The sequence below is a fragment of the Sinohyriopsis cumingii genome, chromosome 12 (assembly GCF_028554795.1).
Source record: "Sinohyriopsis cumingii isolate HCF-2022 chromosome 12, ASM2855479v2, whole genome shotgun sequence".
In the NCBI taxonomy this organism is placed as follows: Eukaryota; Metazoa; Mollusca; class Bivalvia; order Unionida; family Unionidae; genus Sinohyriopsis; species Sinohyriopsis cumingii.
Genome location: NC_142972.1, coordinates 31,937,537 through 31,955,779, shown reverse-complemented (window position 1 = coordinate 31,955,779; position 18,243 = coordinate 31,937,537). Strand labels below are relative to the sequence as shown.

Genomic DNA, 18,243 nt, shown 5'->3' with positions numbered 1-18,243 from the left:
ACCATACACAGTGGTCATACATTATTACATATTACACAATGAACACCATACACAGTGGACATACATTATTACATAATTACATATTACACAATGAACACCATACATAGTGAACATACACTATTACATAATTACATATTACACAATGAACACCATACACAGTGGACATACATTATTACATAATTACATATTACACAATGAACACCATACACAGTGGACATACATTATTACATAATTACATATTACACAATGAACACCATACACAGTGGACATACATTATTACATAATTACATATTACACAATGAACTCCATACACAGTGGACATACATTATTACATAATTACATATTACACAATGAACACCATACACAGTGGACATACATTATTACATAATTACATATTACACAATGAACACAACACACAGTGGACATACATTATTACATAATTACATATTACACAATGAACACCATACATAGTGAACATACACTATTACATAATTACATATTACACAATGAACACCATACACAGTGGACATACATTATTACATAATTCTATTGCTGTGACTTTCCAGTTGGCAAAGTAAAACTTTATGTCCACTACAAGCCACATTGTGGACATCCATGATAGCCATTGTATCTGGTCCATGATGGGCAACAGTGTGGATGGATTAATTTTTCAGTAGCACAGTTACAATTTTAAATCAATGGATGTTAAATGAAAAACAGTTTTTGCATACTTAATAGTTAACTGTAAGCAGAGAATGATGCATTGGTACATACATATATAGCATGAATAGTTCAGATTAAGATCCTGTTGCAATGATTGACTGTTGACTCAGTTGAAATGAACATTCACAAAAGAAACTTTTAATATTTTTATTCATACAATGAAAGATTGAGTAATAAGACTCTTTTTCTTGCCAAATTATTAAAGAAAACTTTTCTTGTTTTGGCACAAAAACTTTGTAGTATTTTTAGAAATGTATAAAATATAACATTTTGTGGAGTCATGCCATCACCATGCTGTGTCATGCCACCACTATGCTATGTCATGCCACCACTAGACTGTGTCATGCCACCACTATGCCATGTCATGCCACCACCATGCTGTCATGCCATCACTATGCTATGTCATGCCACCACTATGCTTTGTGATGCCACCACTATGCTATGTCATGCCACCACTATGCTATGTCCAAATTCATTTCATAAAGAAGAGTCTTATAACAGGGTTTCACTCTATGCAACATAAAGACATAACTGTACGTATATATCTCAAAATGCATACAACATTTTTCTTTATAAAATGCATCCATGGGGTCAGGATTTAAACCAAAAGAAACTAAAGAAGCATGACTGCCATTCAAATAAACCTGCCAAATTCTTTGAAGCATGACTGACATACAAATCAACCTGCCAAATTCTTTGAAGCATGACTGACATACAAATCAACCTGCCAAATTCCTAGAAGCATGACTGACATACAAATCAATCTGCCAAATTCTTTGAAGCATGACTGACATACAAATCAGCCTGCCAAATTCTTTGAAGCATGACTGACATACAAATCAACCTGCCAAATTCTTTGAAGCATGACTGACATACAAATCAGCCTGCCAAATTCCTTGAAGCATGACTGACATTCAAATCAACCTGCCAAATTCTTTGAAGCTTGACTGACATACAAATCAACCTGCCAAATTCCTTGAAGCATGACTGACATACAAATCAACCTGCCAAATTCCTTGAAGCAGTGGATGGCCTTCATTCATTCAGCAGGCTATTTGAGACTGGGGGGTGGGCCTCAGATTTTAAAAGAAAGCTTACAATGTCTTATGTTCATTATCCATGCTGTTTGGTATTGAATCATTTCTTCACTCAATTCTGAATTATATGCCAAACAAGGTAACCATGCTAGCTCACTTGGTAGAGCATCAGATTTGTTGTCCAAGATTTGTGGGTTCAAGACCTGCCCAAACCAGCTTCTTTGGTGAGTTGTTGGGAAAGGCACTTAGCTTCCATTTCCTCAGCATGATATTGCCAAACTGGGTTACAGATAAACTCTTTTACTAAAATAATAATAAAGAATGAGGTAAACATCAGGTAAAACAGGTTATTGTATAGGGAATACAAATGTCCTAGAACAAGACCCAATATATATGTTTATTTTTGTTGATAATGATACTAATATTTAACTCTCACTCATAGAGAAAATATTACCTAGTATATATTATTTGTTTACCAAAATAAAAGTTACTGGCCAGGTACACAATGAACTTGATTTTGGACATGATCAGGTCCAAAATACAGTGATACATAACATATAATCCTAGAGAAAAAGAAACCAACAAACAATAAAACTTATGTATATATATAAGAGAGAGAGAGAGAGAGAGAGAGACAGAGACAGAGACAGAGAGAGATAGGGTCATGAATTTGGTACTAAGATGCATCTTAATAAGTACTATTCCTTCATTGCAGAAATATGTTATTATTGTTGATATTTTAAAGTTAAGTTTTGTTCCATTTGTAAGGCACTATTTATGCTAGAATCATAACATTCACAATGATATGCACCTTTTAAAACAAAAAAAACCTATTGTATCCTTCATTTCATCTTTTACTGGGTCTGGTTAGCTTTTTGTATTTGGCTTGATCATGACAACAAAAGTTTTGGCATGCACACCATCCTACCTAGAAACATGAAGCTTGCATTTCGGAAAGTTCTACAGCCTTACTGCAAAAAGAGGTCTCTATGACCCAAATTTCATGCTTCAGTAGCTTGGTTGAAATTTTCTATTAAAAATTAATATATTGAGTGCTGTTTATGTTTCAATAATGAAACATCATTATTATACATCTTAGTTACTGCTACATCCTTAAAACCAAAGAAGGTCACTGTGACCTGCATTTTATGCTTTATTGAAATGGATGAAGTGTTTGCACTTATGTTCACATAGATTCTTCCGTACTATGTACATTCTGAGAAGGGCCTTTCAAACCATGGTCATTGGAAATAGGAATAAAGATGTTTAAACAATGAAGAACTTTCTGTATTAATGACTACACATTTTATGTATTTTGCTGTTGGTTAACCTGAGCAAGTTAGCTATATATTGTACAGGTGAATTACTAAGGATTAGATGAATGAACGGCATGCTTTTATATAAATTCTCATCTGTAGCAGTTAATCAAGGTAATTATTGATGCAGGTAGCTGTTACTGCATCCTTGTACAGGTAACTGTTACTGTCAAGTTAAACAAAGCATGTGACTTTCACTCTGTAAAAATTGGCTATCTATAAGGGTGGATAGTAGTAATGGTTTCCCAAGCAGATTATGAAGAATAACTTAAATAAACATAATGCAGAATGATTAATTTCTGGTTTTATGAACTTGTTACATTAACAATGCCTTGACCTCCTAGAAAAGAATGTTTGGCTTTATTGTTTTATGTCTTTAATGCCTGTGATGAGATGTTACTAGGTTGGTATGTAGATTGATTGGTTTGCGTGTAGGTAGATAGGTCGTGTGATATCAATTTTAAGATTGAAAGTTAAACTGATTAGAGAACAAATTTCAAAACAAAATTAGAAAAGGAGCTATAACTTTGTTATCAAGATCACTTTATTGTAAACTTACTTTGTGTAACAAAAATGTTTACAAAGACTACTGATGACAAGAGAAAACTTCAGAGAGGTGAATTCATGTGATCATTGATTATCCTGAATTATTTGCACATGGTACAAATATAGTAGGGGCTCTGAGTGGTCAAAAGTGCTCACAGTTATGGATCACTGCCATTTCATATGTCTGCATAGATTTGAGTCTCGGGCTAAGACAATGCTGGTATGTGAGAAAGCTAGCCAGTAGCTTCTCATAGGTGGGTGGTTCTCTCCATGGTTTTCCCCCACTCTTCTTCCACAAGTTATACTGGCCACCATGTATAGCCTATCTTGTGCTGAAAAATGGCATTAAAACCCCATAGCAACAACATCAACAACAACACCGACATATATAGTACATATTTACATACACTATTCTATATTCATATCTCATGGAAAGTATATAAAATAGATCAATTTAAATGTAATTAATAATAAGCTAAATTTATATATGAACTTAACAAACAGAAAATTGTATAATACTTGCTACAGCTAGATACATACAGTATAAAACTATAGTGAACTTAGTAACAGGTTTTAGAATTGATTCTTTGAAGTTGTAATGTTTTTGTTAAATTATAATGAAATATGTTCTTTTTATACTTTGCGATTTCTATAATTTCGGTTTTTAACTTTATTCCGAATTATTGGCCCCAAATATTGAATGCTATTATTCAAGAATTATTTTGAAATATTGAATACTATTATTTGACAATTATTTTGTTGGGTTTTGGAATGTAATGATAGTTAATTCATATTAAATGTGTTGCCTTATTTCCTTGCATTTTATATATATGAATATGTTCATATTTTTTGTAACTTTGTGCATAAACTTAGCCTTTCTCAAAATTATTCTGTTCACCTACTGTTAATATTTTGATATCATTCATTGCAATATTTAGAACAATATTTCTCTTCAACATATTGTATTCACTTTTATTTGGTGAGAAGTAATTTGTATTCAAATTGTATCTGTATTGATGGATATTGTGGTCTTACCCAATGTACATAGATCTTGCAAGCTTGTCCCTGGTTGTCCAGGGAATTGAACTTGATCCATGAGTTTTAGTAGTCATTGCCTTACTTGCACACATCAACCCTATATGTTCTCAAATGACTGTGCTTCCCTGCAAAAATGGACAGAACTTGGTCCTTGAAAAAGGCATTACTATGTAACAGGTCAACACACTTGCTTGATGGTCCAGTAATTAACTCCACACTAAATATGCAAGCATTTTGAACTCCTGAGACAGAAATAAAGAAATATAAGAATTACTAACACTGAATCCTACAAGGTGATGCATGATAATATGAAAGGAATTTGAATGTGAAGGAAGAATGTTATTACATAGGTTTCTTAGTCTATAGATAATGCTGTTCCTAGACTGAAGACTAAGAATCAAGGCTTGGATATAGGAAAATGAATGTACAGTATTTTTTCAATATTTGTTTGCTGTAAAATCTTTTTTCTTTCATTACAAAGACATTATTGTGAAGTTGCCATGTTTCATATTTCAGAAAAAGTGGGACATAATTTCCTACCCATTATATCACTCTGCATACGAAACATTCCACATGTACACGTCATTTATAGACCCATCCTTCAACTATACATTGGCCATGGCAAGACTGTGGGGAGTTCTTAGCTGGTAAGTCTGTTATATCTCAATAGCTCTCATAATTTAATCCCAGTAGCATATGCGTAATTTGTTTAGCACTGATAAATGTAGCCAATCAACAGACCAGGCCATCAAGTATCATAATGGCATTCTGAGTATTCTGGTATGTGTGCAACAGTTGAATTAATAAATCTGACTTTTTTTATTATAATCAAACAAACATTTTAAATGAAAGGTAAAACCACGGATAAAATAGGAAAATGTCAAGAATAAAAGTAAGTTATACCAGGCTGGAAAAAGCTCTGTAATTTGCAACAGTTGGTCAAAGTTGGAGAAAAGCTAAGAATGTTTAGTCAGAACATTAGATTAGTTGCAGAAAAAACTTAAAATCGTAATTTAACCGAGATTATTGTGTTTACATAAATACCCAGAATTTCATAAAACTGAATGCAACTCTTCAGTCAGCCACTCTATAATGTTATGTATGCAACTCTTAAGTCACTCTATAATGTTATACATGCAGCTCTTCAGTCTCTAATGTTATACATGCTTCATTCACTCTATAATGTTATACATGCAACTCTTCAGTTACTCTATAATGTTTTACATGCAACTCTTCAGTCACTCTATAATGTTATACATGCAACTCTTCAGTCACTCTATAATGTTATACATGCTTCATTCACTCTATAATGTTATACATGCAACTCTTCAGTTACTCTATAATGTTTTACATGCAACTCTTCAGTCACTCTATAATGTTATACATGCTTCATTCACTCTATAATGTTATACATGCAACTCTTCAGTTACTCTAAAATGTTTTACATGCAACTCTTCAGTCACTCTATAATGTTATACATGCAACTCTTCAGTCACTCTATAATGTTATACATGCAACCCTTCAGTCACTCGATAATGTTATTCATGAAACTCTTCAGTCACTTTATAATGTTATACATGCAACTCTTCAGTCTATCTATAATGATATACATCCAACTCTTCAGTCTGTCACTCTTTAATGTTATAGATGCAACTCTTCAGTGAGTCACTCTACAATGTCATACATGTAACTCTTCAGTCACTCAATAATGTTATACATGCAGCTCTTCAGCCACTCTATTATGTTATGTATGCAACTCTTCAGTCACTCTATAATGTTATACATGCAGCTTTTCAGTCTCTAATGTTATACATGCTTCATTCACTCTATAATGTTATACATGCAGCTCTTCAGTCACTCTATAATGTTATACATGCTTCATTCACTCTGTGATGTTATACATGCAACTCTTCAGTCACTATATAATGTTATACATGCTTCATTCACTCTGTAATGTTATACATGCAACCCTTCAGTCACTCTATAATGTTATACATGCAACTCTTCAGTCACTCTATAATGTTATACATGCAACTCTTCAGTCACTGTATAGGGGTCCTGACTGACCGAGTGGTCTAAAGCGCTCACCATTACGGATTACTGCCATCTCACCTCTGCCTACGTGGGTTCGAGTCTCGAGCTCAGCTAACGTGGGAACATGAGAAAGCCTGCCAGTAGCTTCTCACTGGTCAGTGGTTCTTCCTGGGGTTTTCCAGGGTTCTTCCTCCACCAGTTATACTGGCCACCATGTATAGTCTATCTTGTGCTGAAAAATGGTGTTAAACCCTACAACAACAAAATCAGTTACTCTGTAATGTTATGCATGCAACTCTTCTGTCATTCATTATGTAACGTTATGTATGCAACTCGTCAATTGCTCTATAATGTTATACATGCAACTCTTCAGTCATTCATTCTGTAATGTTATGTATGCAACTTTTCAGTCATTCTATAATGTTATGCACACAACTCTTCATTCACTATAATGTTATACATATAACTCTTCAGTCTCACTGCAATGTTATAAATGCAACTCTGCAGTCACTGTAATGTTATATATGCAACTCTTCTGACAGTTTGTAATGTTATTCATGCAACTCTTCAGTCACTCTGTAATGTTATGTATGCAACTCTTCAGTTTGTCACTCTGTAATGTTATACATGCAACTCTTCAGTCATTCTTTAATGTTATTCATGCAACTCTTCAGTTTGTCACTGTAATGTTATACATACAACTCTTCAGTCATTCTTCAATGTTATGTAAGCAACTCTTCAGACAGTCTGTAATGTTATACATGCAACTCTTCAGTCATTCTTCAATGTTATTCATGCAACTCTTCAGTTTGTCACTCTGTAATGTTATACATGCAACTCTTCATTCACTCTGTGATGTTATACATGTAACTCTTCAGTCAATCACTCTGTAATGTTATGCATGCAACTCTTCAGTCATTCTGCTAATGTTATAGTTAGAACTCTTTAGTCAGCCACTCTATAATGTTATTCATGCAACTCTTCATTCACTCCATAATGTTATGCATGCAACTCTTCAGTCTCACTCTATAATGTTCTGTATCCAACTCTTCAGGCAGTCACTTTATAATGTTATGCAAGCATCTCTTTAGTAACTTTTTAATGTTGTGCATACAACTCTAAAGTCACTATGTAATGTTATGCATACAACTCTTCATTCACTCTATCTTGTTATACATGCAAGTCTAAAGCCACTCTATAATGTTTTGTATGCAACTCTTCCGTCACTATAATACTATACTTGGAACTCTTCAGTCTGTCAGTCTGTAATGTTATAGATGCAACTCTTCAGTCCCTTACTCTATAACATTATACATGCAACTCTTTAGTCACTCTATAATATTATACATGCAACTCTTCAGCCACTCTATAATATTATACATGCAACTCTTCAGTCACTCTATAATGTTATACATGCAAATCTTCAGTCACTCTATAATGTTATGCATGCAACTCTTCAGTCAGTCACTCCATAATATTGGGTATGGAACTCTTAAGTCGCTGTATAATGTTATACATGCAACTCTTCATTCACACTATAATGCTATACATGCTACTCTTCATTCACTCTGTAATGTTATAAATGCAATTCTTTAGTCGCTCATTAGGGGCCCTGACTGACCAATTAGCCTAAAGTGCTCACCATTACGGATATCTGCCATTTCACTTCTATGTGGGTTCGAGTCTTCATGCTCGGCTAATTTGGGAACATGAGAAAGCCTGCCAGCAGCTTCTCATGGGTCTGGTTCTTCCGTGGGTTTTCCAGGGTTGTTCCTCCACCAGTTATACTGGCCACCATGTATAGTCTATCTTGTACTGAAAAATGGTGTTAAACCCTACAACAACAAAATCAGTCACTCTATAATGTTATACATGCAACTCTTCAGTCATTCATTCTGTAATGTTATTTATGCAACTCTTCAATTGCTCTATAATGTTATGCATGCAATTCTTCAGTCACTCTGTAATATTACTCATAAAACTCTTAAATCATTCTAATATTATGCATGCAACTCTACAGTCGCTCTAAAATGTTATACAAACAACTCTTCAGTTACACTACAATGTTATACATGCAGTTCTTCAGTCTGTCACTATATAATGTTATACATGTAACTCTTCAGTCAATCACTCTGTAATGTTATGTATGCAACTCTTCAGTTATTCTACTAATGTTATAGATACAAGTCTTTAGTCAGCCACTCTATAATGTTATGCATGCAACTCATTAGTCTTAATGTTATACATGCAACTCTTCAGTCTCACTCTATAATGTTCTGCATCCAACTCTTCAGGCAGTCACTCTATAATGTTATGCATACATCTCTTTGGTAACTTTTAGTGTTGTGCATACAACATTAAAGTCACTATGTAATGTTATACATACAACTCTTCATTCACGCTATCATGTTATGCATGCAACTCTTCAGTCACTCTTAATGTTATTCATGCAACTCTTCAGTCTCACTCTATAATGTTATGCATGCATCTGTTTAGTCACTATAATTTTATACATGCATCTCTTCAGTCACTCTTTAATGTCATACATGCAAATCTTCAGTCATTCACTCTGTAATGTTTTTCATGCAACTCTTCAGTCACTCTAAAATGTTATATATGCAACTCTTAAGTCACTCGATAATGTTATACATGCAACTCTAAAGCCATTCTATAATGTTTTGTATGCAACTCTTCAGTCACTCTATAATGCTATACATGCAACTCTTCAGCCAGTCACTCTTTAATGTCATACATGTAACTCTTCAGTCACTCTTACTGTTATACATGCAACTCTTCAGTCTCACTCTATAATGTTATGCATGCATCTCTTTAGTCACTATGACTGCTCTGGTGGGCTAGTGGTTAGAGTGTCCACCTCAGATGCAGGAGGTCATTGGTTCGATCCCCAGCCGAGTCATACCAAAGACTTACAAAAATGATACTAACAGCTGCCTCACTTGGCGCTCAGCATTAAGAGGTTAGTGTTAGGACTGATTGGCTTGGTGTCAGGATAATGTGTCTGGGTGGGACATCATGCTACATGTCTGCGGCATGATGCCCCAGTGATGGGCTGAAGAGTTGCATGTATAACATTATAATGCATTATAAACTGCCACATTGCAGACATCGTAGCGATATGACTGAAAAATTGTTAAAGTTGCGTTAAAAATCTAAATCATATCACATCACATCACTTTAGTCACTATAATTTTATACATGCATCTCTTCCGTCATTCACTCTGTTATGTTTTTCATACAACTCTTCAGTCACTCTAAAATGTTACACATGCAACTCTTCAGCCACTCTATAATGTTATATATGCAACTCTTCAGTCTGACAGTCTATAATATTATGCATGCAACTCTTCAGTCACTCTAATTTTATACATGCAACTCTTCAGTCACTCCGTAATGTTATACATGCTGCTCTTCAGTCTATCACTGTAATGTTATTCATTCAACTCTTCAGTGTCACTATAATGTTAAACATGCAACGCTTTGGTCACTCTGTAATGTTATACATGCAACTCTTCAGTCACTCTGTAATATTATACATACAACACTTAAGTCACTGTAATGTTATACATGCAACACTTCAGTCACTGTAACGTTACACATGCAACTCTTCAGCCACTCTAATTTTATACATGCAACACTTCAGTCACTGTAATGTTATACATGCAGTTCTTCAGTCTGTCACTGTAATATTATTCGTTCAACTCTTCAGTGTCACTATAATGTTAAACATAGAACTCTTTGGTCATTCTATAATGTTATACATGCAACTCTTAAGTCACTCTATAACGTTAGTGTTAGGACATGGTCGTCCTGGTGTCATGATAATGTGACTGGGTGGGACATCATTGTACATGTCTGTGGCATGATGCCCCAGTGCTTGACATCACTTTAAACTGCCACGCCGCAGACATTCTAGCAATATGACTGGAAAATTGTTAAAGCTGTGTTAACAATCTAAATCACACACACTTAGTCACTCCGTAATGTTATATATGCAACTCTTCAGTCACTCTATAATGTTATACATTAATCTCTTCAGTCATTCACTCTGTAATGTTGTAAGTGTAACTCTTCATTCACTCTGTAATGTTATATATACAACTCTTCAGTCAGTCTGTAATGTTGTACATGCAACCCTTCAGTCTGTCACAGTATAATGTTATACATGCAACTCCTCAGTGTCATTATAATGTTAAACATGCAACACTTCATTCACCCTATAATGTTATACATGCAACCCTTCAGTCATTCACCCAGTAATGTTGCATGTGTAACTCTTCAGCCACTTTCTAATGTTATATATGCAATTCTTCAGTCACTCTTATGTTATACATGGAACACTTCTGTCAGTCACTCTATAATGTTATGTGTGGAACTCTTCAGTCACTCCATAATGTTATATATGCAACTCTTCAGTCACTATAATGTTATTCATGCAAAACTTCAATCTGTCACTCTGTAATGTTATACAAGCAACTCTTCAGTTTGTCACTCTATAATGTTATGCATGCAAAACTTCAATCTGTCACTCTATAATGTTATACATGCAACTCTTCAGTCACTCTATAATGTTATGCATGCAAAACTGCAATCTGTCACTCTATAATGTTATACATGCAACTCTTCAGTTTGTCACTCTATAATGTTATGCATGCAAAACTTCAATCTGTCACTCTGTAATGTTATACATGCAAATCTTCTGTTTGTCACTCTATAATGTTATGCATGCAAAACTGCAATCTGTCACTCTATAATGTTATACATGCAACTCTTCAGTCACTCACTATATAATATTATACAACTCCAGTCAGCCACTCTATAATGTTATCTGTGGAACTCTTCAGTCACTCTATAATGTTATATATGCAACTCTTCAGTCACTCTATAATGTTATGCATGCAACTCTTCAGTTTGTCACTCTGTAATGTTATGCATGCAACTCTTCAGTCACTCTATAATGTTATACATGCAACTCTTCAGTCACTCACTATATAACATTATACAACTCCAGTCAGCCACTCTGTAATGTTATACACACAACTCTTAAGTCAGCCCCTTGCAACTCTTGGTCAGCATCATGTCCAGTGTAGTGAGTAAATCACAGATATTGTGGTAATTTCACAGATAGGTACATGTTCAGTATAGTGAGTAAATCACAGATATTGTAGTAATTTCACAGATAGGTACATGTTCAGATCATTCTCTCCCAGCAATAAGTAACAACATAAACATGTGTGATTGTTAGTGATGTCCAGATAAAATGGTGAAAATGTACTGTATAAACAGAACAATTCTGGTAAGGGTACTTAGAGTTTCAAATCATTGGGCTAAAACAGCTTTTGCTATGTGATCTTTGGATTGTCACTATTTCGGTGCATGCAAAATCACTATATTCAATCATGTTTCTGTTGTCTATGAAGGTCATGTGAAAATAAAACTTGGCTGACCTGAGAAACAATAATATAACTTGATCCATTCATATTCTAAATAAAGGACAACTTGTCTTTTATTTAGAAATATGTATGTGTACCATATTTCATGTATTTTTTTGTACCTTTTAATTTTTCGTACACAATCCAGTTATCAAAATAATAATTATTTAAATGTATTATAATTTTTCATACATATCACTTTGTAATTTTTTGAAAAAATCCATTAAATTATCGGACATAAAATGTCTACTAAGAAGATTTACGTTTGTAAAAAGATTGAAAATAGCATATTGCCAGTTTGTTTTTGCACAAAAAAATACAATGATACATTTAGTAAATATTAGCTATAGTTTCAGACTGCTTGCTATACTAACTCTCCTGGCCATGACTGACTGCACCCCCCTGCAAAATATCCTGTGGCGCCCATGTGCATAAGCTCTCCAAATGTCATTACAGTATTTACTGGTGTTTATTAACAAATGTACAAAGGACTTCACAGACCATACCTTTAAATGTTATCGTTAATTAGTTCTCCTTATTAAGTCCGTCACCATAACAAAACACCATTTGCATTTTAAAATGAGTTCCGAAGACCTTTGATGTTTTCTTATCCAACAAAAATTACATCTCAGTACATGCTAAAGTGAAGACCACAGACCATTGGTCAACTAGTCTTATTGTTTCATTATAGTCATACAAACATAAAATATAAAAACCTTGTCATTTTCTATTGTAAATATGAAAGTCATGGACTCCAGTAAATCGATTTGTGTGTGTGTGTATATATATATATATATATATACTATCTTTAAAGTGCTTGTTCTGTTTTGACTTGGATATAATTAACATTTTATTGCAAATCTATTCTACGATATACCCCACTGGTATCTTTATAGGTGAGTTTGAATAACAAGTAATGCATATGATCTCTTGCCCTTATAACATCTGCTGTATGGACAACAACTTCAATAGCACATTGTTAGATTTTCATTTCTCTAAAGAGAGCCTCATTTCTCTACTGGCAGCGTCGCTGATTTGACATTGTCTGTCGATTTTTGCACTCAATCTGGTTTGAACTGGAATAACCAAAGTGCTAGGCATGTTTAATTACTGTGTAAATAACACTGCATAACAATGTGGTTGTTCTGACAATGTACATTGTAGTTGAAACAAGAATGAATTGTTGATATAGTGGTGTTTATTGATAATGGAATATAGTAAGATTGTAATACATGAGGATTATCACAATCATCAGGTAACAGTCTTTTTTCTCTTTGCAAAAGCTACAAATAAAAACCACCTTGAATAAATACAGTCTTGTACACTGAAAAAAATTTGTTTCATATCTCTCTCTCACTCTCGCACACATGCCCGTATTTGCGCACATTAACTAAAACGTGATTTCAGGTTCTTTATTTTTTATTGCAATTTGATAATGAGATTATTGTTGCTGTAAAAGTACAAGTTGCATTTAATTTCTTGACAGTGTGGTCTCATATCGTTGCATACAATTTACCACTCCGGTGGCCTAGTGGTCAGAGCATCCATCTCAGATGTGGGAGGTTGTGGGTTCGATCCCTGGTTGAATCATACCAAAGACTTACAAAAATGGCACTAACAGCTGCCTCGCTTTGCGCTTAGCATTAAGAGGTTAGTGTTAGGACTGGTCGGCCTGGTGTCAGGATAATGTGACTGGGTGGGACATCATGCTACATGTCTGCAGCATGATTCCCCAGTGCTAGACATCACTATAAACTGTCACATTGCAGACATTGTAGCGATATAACTGAAAAATTGTTAAAGCTACGTTAAAAATCAAATCACACACACACACACTTTACCAATAAATAATACCCATAACTAATACATGTTCAAATCATCTTAATCATTTTGCCAACATTACACAACATAACAGCTACATATGCTCTAAATGCAGACAAGCTTGCACACTGAGACATAATCCTCTTTCTCTCTCTCATTCACTAATAACAACAAAAATGTTTGAGTACTTTTATTTTTATTGTAATTAGATTCTTGAGTTGGGAGCAAAATGAGACAGAAAAATACATATACTTTGTACGTTTGTACCATTAGATTGTCAAGTAGTGTGTGTTCCGTACAACTTGTTAAGGCATGATCCCTTTATTTTTTGTACACTGTCAGTACCACCAAATGATAATTATTTATTTTATATATAATTTTTCATACACTGAAATTAATAATTATTTTTTCATATACGAAAAATAACATGAAATACTGTACATCAAGTTATAGTACTGTTGTACAGGGCTGGCTATTAGCTAGTCCGATAAATAGCCCCAAACCTGTACTGATATTGATTATAGATTTAAACATTTATTTAGTATCAGGACAGGTTTGGGGCTGATTTATCTGCCTAATGCAATGGAAATGGATTTGAAAGACCACCCCTTCTGCAACAAAATAATGGTCTTTCAAGACAGGTGGCCCCTCATGACAGGTCATAACACTCTATAGTTAATAAATTTGCACTGAGATTCTGGTGTCTCAAGACATATGGTCTTTCCTTGCAGTGGTCTTTGAGAACATGTTTTACTGTATGAAGTAAAAATCATACATTTCTGACCAAAGAGTGTCATAAATCTGAGTAGTTCAATTTTTACGAGGGGTATTCAAAAAGTTCTGAATATTTTTAAGTTTTTTTTGCATCTTTAATGTGGTCAGTAATTAAATGTCGATCAATTAGTGAAAAAACATTTTATAAAATGATGTGCAGTGTCACATGCAGCATGCCAGACATTTGCATATATATGCATATGACATAAGTAAATGACAGTGACTTAAAAATGTCAGAGAAATGCAGTATTGCTATTAATCAAAGATTCAGATCCCAGTGCTGTTAGTGTACTCTCAAACTGACATCAAGGTCAACATCAGTAAAGTTTACAGGCGTAATTCTGTCATGTGCTTCAATTTTGATATTTGATCATTTAAAAGAGGGTTACAAATCCTTTATAAGATAAGCAATGTTTTGGAAGACCATTGTCTGTAATTGGTGAGTGGCTGCAATGAATGATGCTGAATATATGGTGGAAGATATTTCTATTGTGACAGGCATTATATCAGCAGCAGTTCTTTAATATCTTGCATCGTTTTGAAACTCGGAAAGGTCTGTACAAGATTGGTGGGAAGTGCCTGTAGTGAAGGGAGCAGTTGATGAGATGCTCAGTACATAATGAAGATATTTCTATTGCATTAATTCATCAGCTTTTTGTAATCTGTTGAAGAATAATTTGAAGTGCAGAAAGGCTTTTGCAAGATGGTTGCTGCATTTGTTGAATGCTGTTCAAAACAATACTTGGGTTGAAATTGACAAATAGCTAAAGAGTGACCAGATATTTGAATGTGATGTGAAAGAAAGTCAGGTTTGGATCAGAGAAAATTAGCAGAGACCCCAAATTGTTAGATGTATTCGGACTATCAGGAGAGTTGTACATGCATTGTTTTTTATGCTAAGGCCCCTTCATCCAGGTACTGTGTCTGACTTGGTTAGAATGGCATAATATTTTTATGCTTCCAAAGGGTTGCCAAAAGCTGTGGAACTCTACCAAGCCACCCATCTGTGCACCAGTATGAGAGCTATCCATCCACTCTTCAACAACTCACCAGTGCATAGAACCAACATTGTGATAGGTCCTGAAGGAGCACAGGATCCAAATTTTGACACATTCTCCATACTGCCATGATTTAGCGCCTATTGATACTTGGCTGAAATTCATTGACAAAGATTTACTGAGAGGCAGACAATTTGAAAATTGCCGTACAGTTGGAAGTGATGTTTCCTAGTGTGTGAACGACATAATAAATTGTGAATACAAAATGACATTTAATATTTGAATAATTAAAATGAGAAATGGGGTGAAGGTGCATGAGTTACGCTTTGATGGGATGCACTGACATACAATTCATTAATTCAGAAACTTTGTTGTACAGTGCACTAATTTTCAGAACATTTTAATGCACCTGGTATATGGGCCATGTGCTCTGATGACACCTTGAGATGTTCCCCAAAATAAAACCTTTTTTTGCTGTTACCATGTTATTAGAGTAAGCTTTGTATATGTCTCTCCTGCATGCACACATAGGAGACATTCGAGCTGATTTCTCAGTTGGGAAAGAATTGAGTTTCATGTTTTTTGCTGAGACCAAAGTATCCCACATTTGTTTTTGCAGCTAAAGCTAGTAAAAATACTGATAAGAAAAATTGAGCAAGATTGCATATTTTGGGATGCTTTATTATCTATCTCTCTCAACTTGTAACTCAAAATGGGCGTATTCATTATTAAAAAGGTTGAGATGTGAATTATGCAAGGTAGAGTACTTTATCCATCATTCTTTGTCAGTCATAAAGCCAAGTGAGCCCATGGTAGAGTGCTTTATCTGTCATGATTTGTCAATCATAAGACCAAGTGAGCTCATGGTAGAGTGCTTTATCCATCATGCTTTGTCAGTCATAAGGCCAAGTAGTGAACTCATGGTAGAGTGCTTTATCCATCATGCCTCGTCAGTCATAAGACCAAGTAGTGAGCTCATGGTAGTGCTTTATCCTTCATGCCTTGTCAGTCATAAGGCCAAGTGAGCTGATGGTAGAGTGCTTTATCCATCATGCCTTGTCAGTCATAAGGCCAAGTGAGCTCATGGTAGAATGCTTTATCCATCATGCCCTGTCAGTCATAAGGCCAAGTAGTGAGCTCATGGTAGAGTGCTTTATCCATCATGCTTTGACAGTCATAAGGCCAAGTGAGCTCATGGTAGAGTGCTTTATCCATCATGCCTTGTCAGTCATAAGGCCAAGTAGTGAGCTCATGGTAGAGTGCTTTATCCATCATACTTTGTCAGTCATAAGGCCAAGTAGTGAGTTCATGGTAGAGTGTTTTGTCCATCATGCCTTGTCAGTCATAAGGCCAAGTGAGCTCATGGTAGAGTGCTTTATCTGTCATGATTTGTCAGTCATAATGCCAAGTTAGCTCATGGTAGAATGCTTTATCCATCATGCTTTGTCAGTCATAAGGCCAAGTGAGCTCATGGTAGAGTGCTTTATCCATCATGCTTTGTCAGTCATAAGGCCAAGTGAGCTCATGGTAGAGTGCTTTATCTGTCTTGATTTGTCAGTCATAAGGCCAAGTGAACTGATGGTAGAGTGCTTTATCCATCATGCCTTGTCAGTCATAAGGCCAAGTGAGTTCATGGTAGAGTGCTTTATCTGTCTTGATTTGTCAGTCATAAGGCCAAGTAGTGAGCTCATGGTAGAGTGCTTTATCCATCATGCCTTGTCAGTCATAAGGCCAAGTGAGTTCATGGTAGAGTGCTTTATCTGTCATGCTTTGTCAGTCATAAGGCCAAGTGAGCTCATGGTAGAGTGCTTTATCCATCATGCTTTGTCAGTCATAAGGCCAAGTGAGCTCATGGTAGAGTGCTTTATCTGTCTTGATTTGTCAGTCATAAGGCCAAGTGAGCTCATGGTAGAGTGCTTCATCCATCATGCCTTGTCAGTCATAAGGCCAAGTGAGTTCATGGTAGAGTGCTTTATCTGTCATGATTTGTCAGTTGTGCATCTTCTATTCCAATAGTTATTATTGCTATTTACAATTTCTCAAAAATTGCTTGACCAGTTTACACATGATTTTGAAGGTGCAGTCTTGCATTATACAACCTTTCACACTTGTTTAATTGATACTGATCCATCCTTTATGGTTGTCCTTTTAAAAATAGACAATTCTTTAATGACTTTTTAAAAACTTCCAGCAGAATTTGGCCAGATTGGAGAGAAAGCATCCAGACATGAAAGCCTTTCAGTTTGTCCAAATAGTGGATATTCTCCATAAAATATGGCAAGTGTTACTAAAAATAGAAAGCCTTTAAATGATTTCTCAGAAATTGATCAACAGAATTTGAGCACATTTAACAGAAAGCGTCTTGGATTGGATGGATTTTAAATTTGTCATGTGATGCTGGTCCCCTGTCAAATATGGCTTCCATTACAAAAAAACAAATACAACAACCACTAGGACTGTTTTGGTGGCCTATGTAGTTAGATCATCCGCCTGGTCATCCTGGTGT

The 18,243-nt window shown here is 35.0% G+C and overlaps 1 protein-coding gene across 1 annotated transcript in view; it reads left to right on the top strand.

Annotated features, from left to right (window-relative positions):
- LOC149786200 (N-acetylated-alpha-linked acidic dipeptidase 2-like) overlaps positions 1–18,243 on the top strand; it is a 173,274-nt gene that overhangs the window by 129,579 nt on the left and 25,452 nt on the right. Inside the window, exon 16 of the mRNA XM_089976557.1 lies at positions 5,177–5,307. Within this exon, the coding sequence (XP_089832683.1) occupies positions 5,177–5,307 (131 nt within the window). The remainder of the gene's footprint in view (positions 1–5,176; positions 5,308–18,243) is intronic.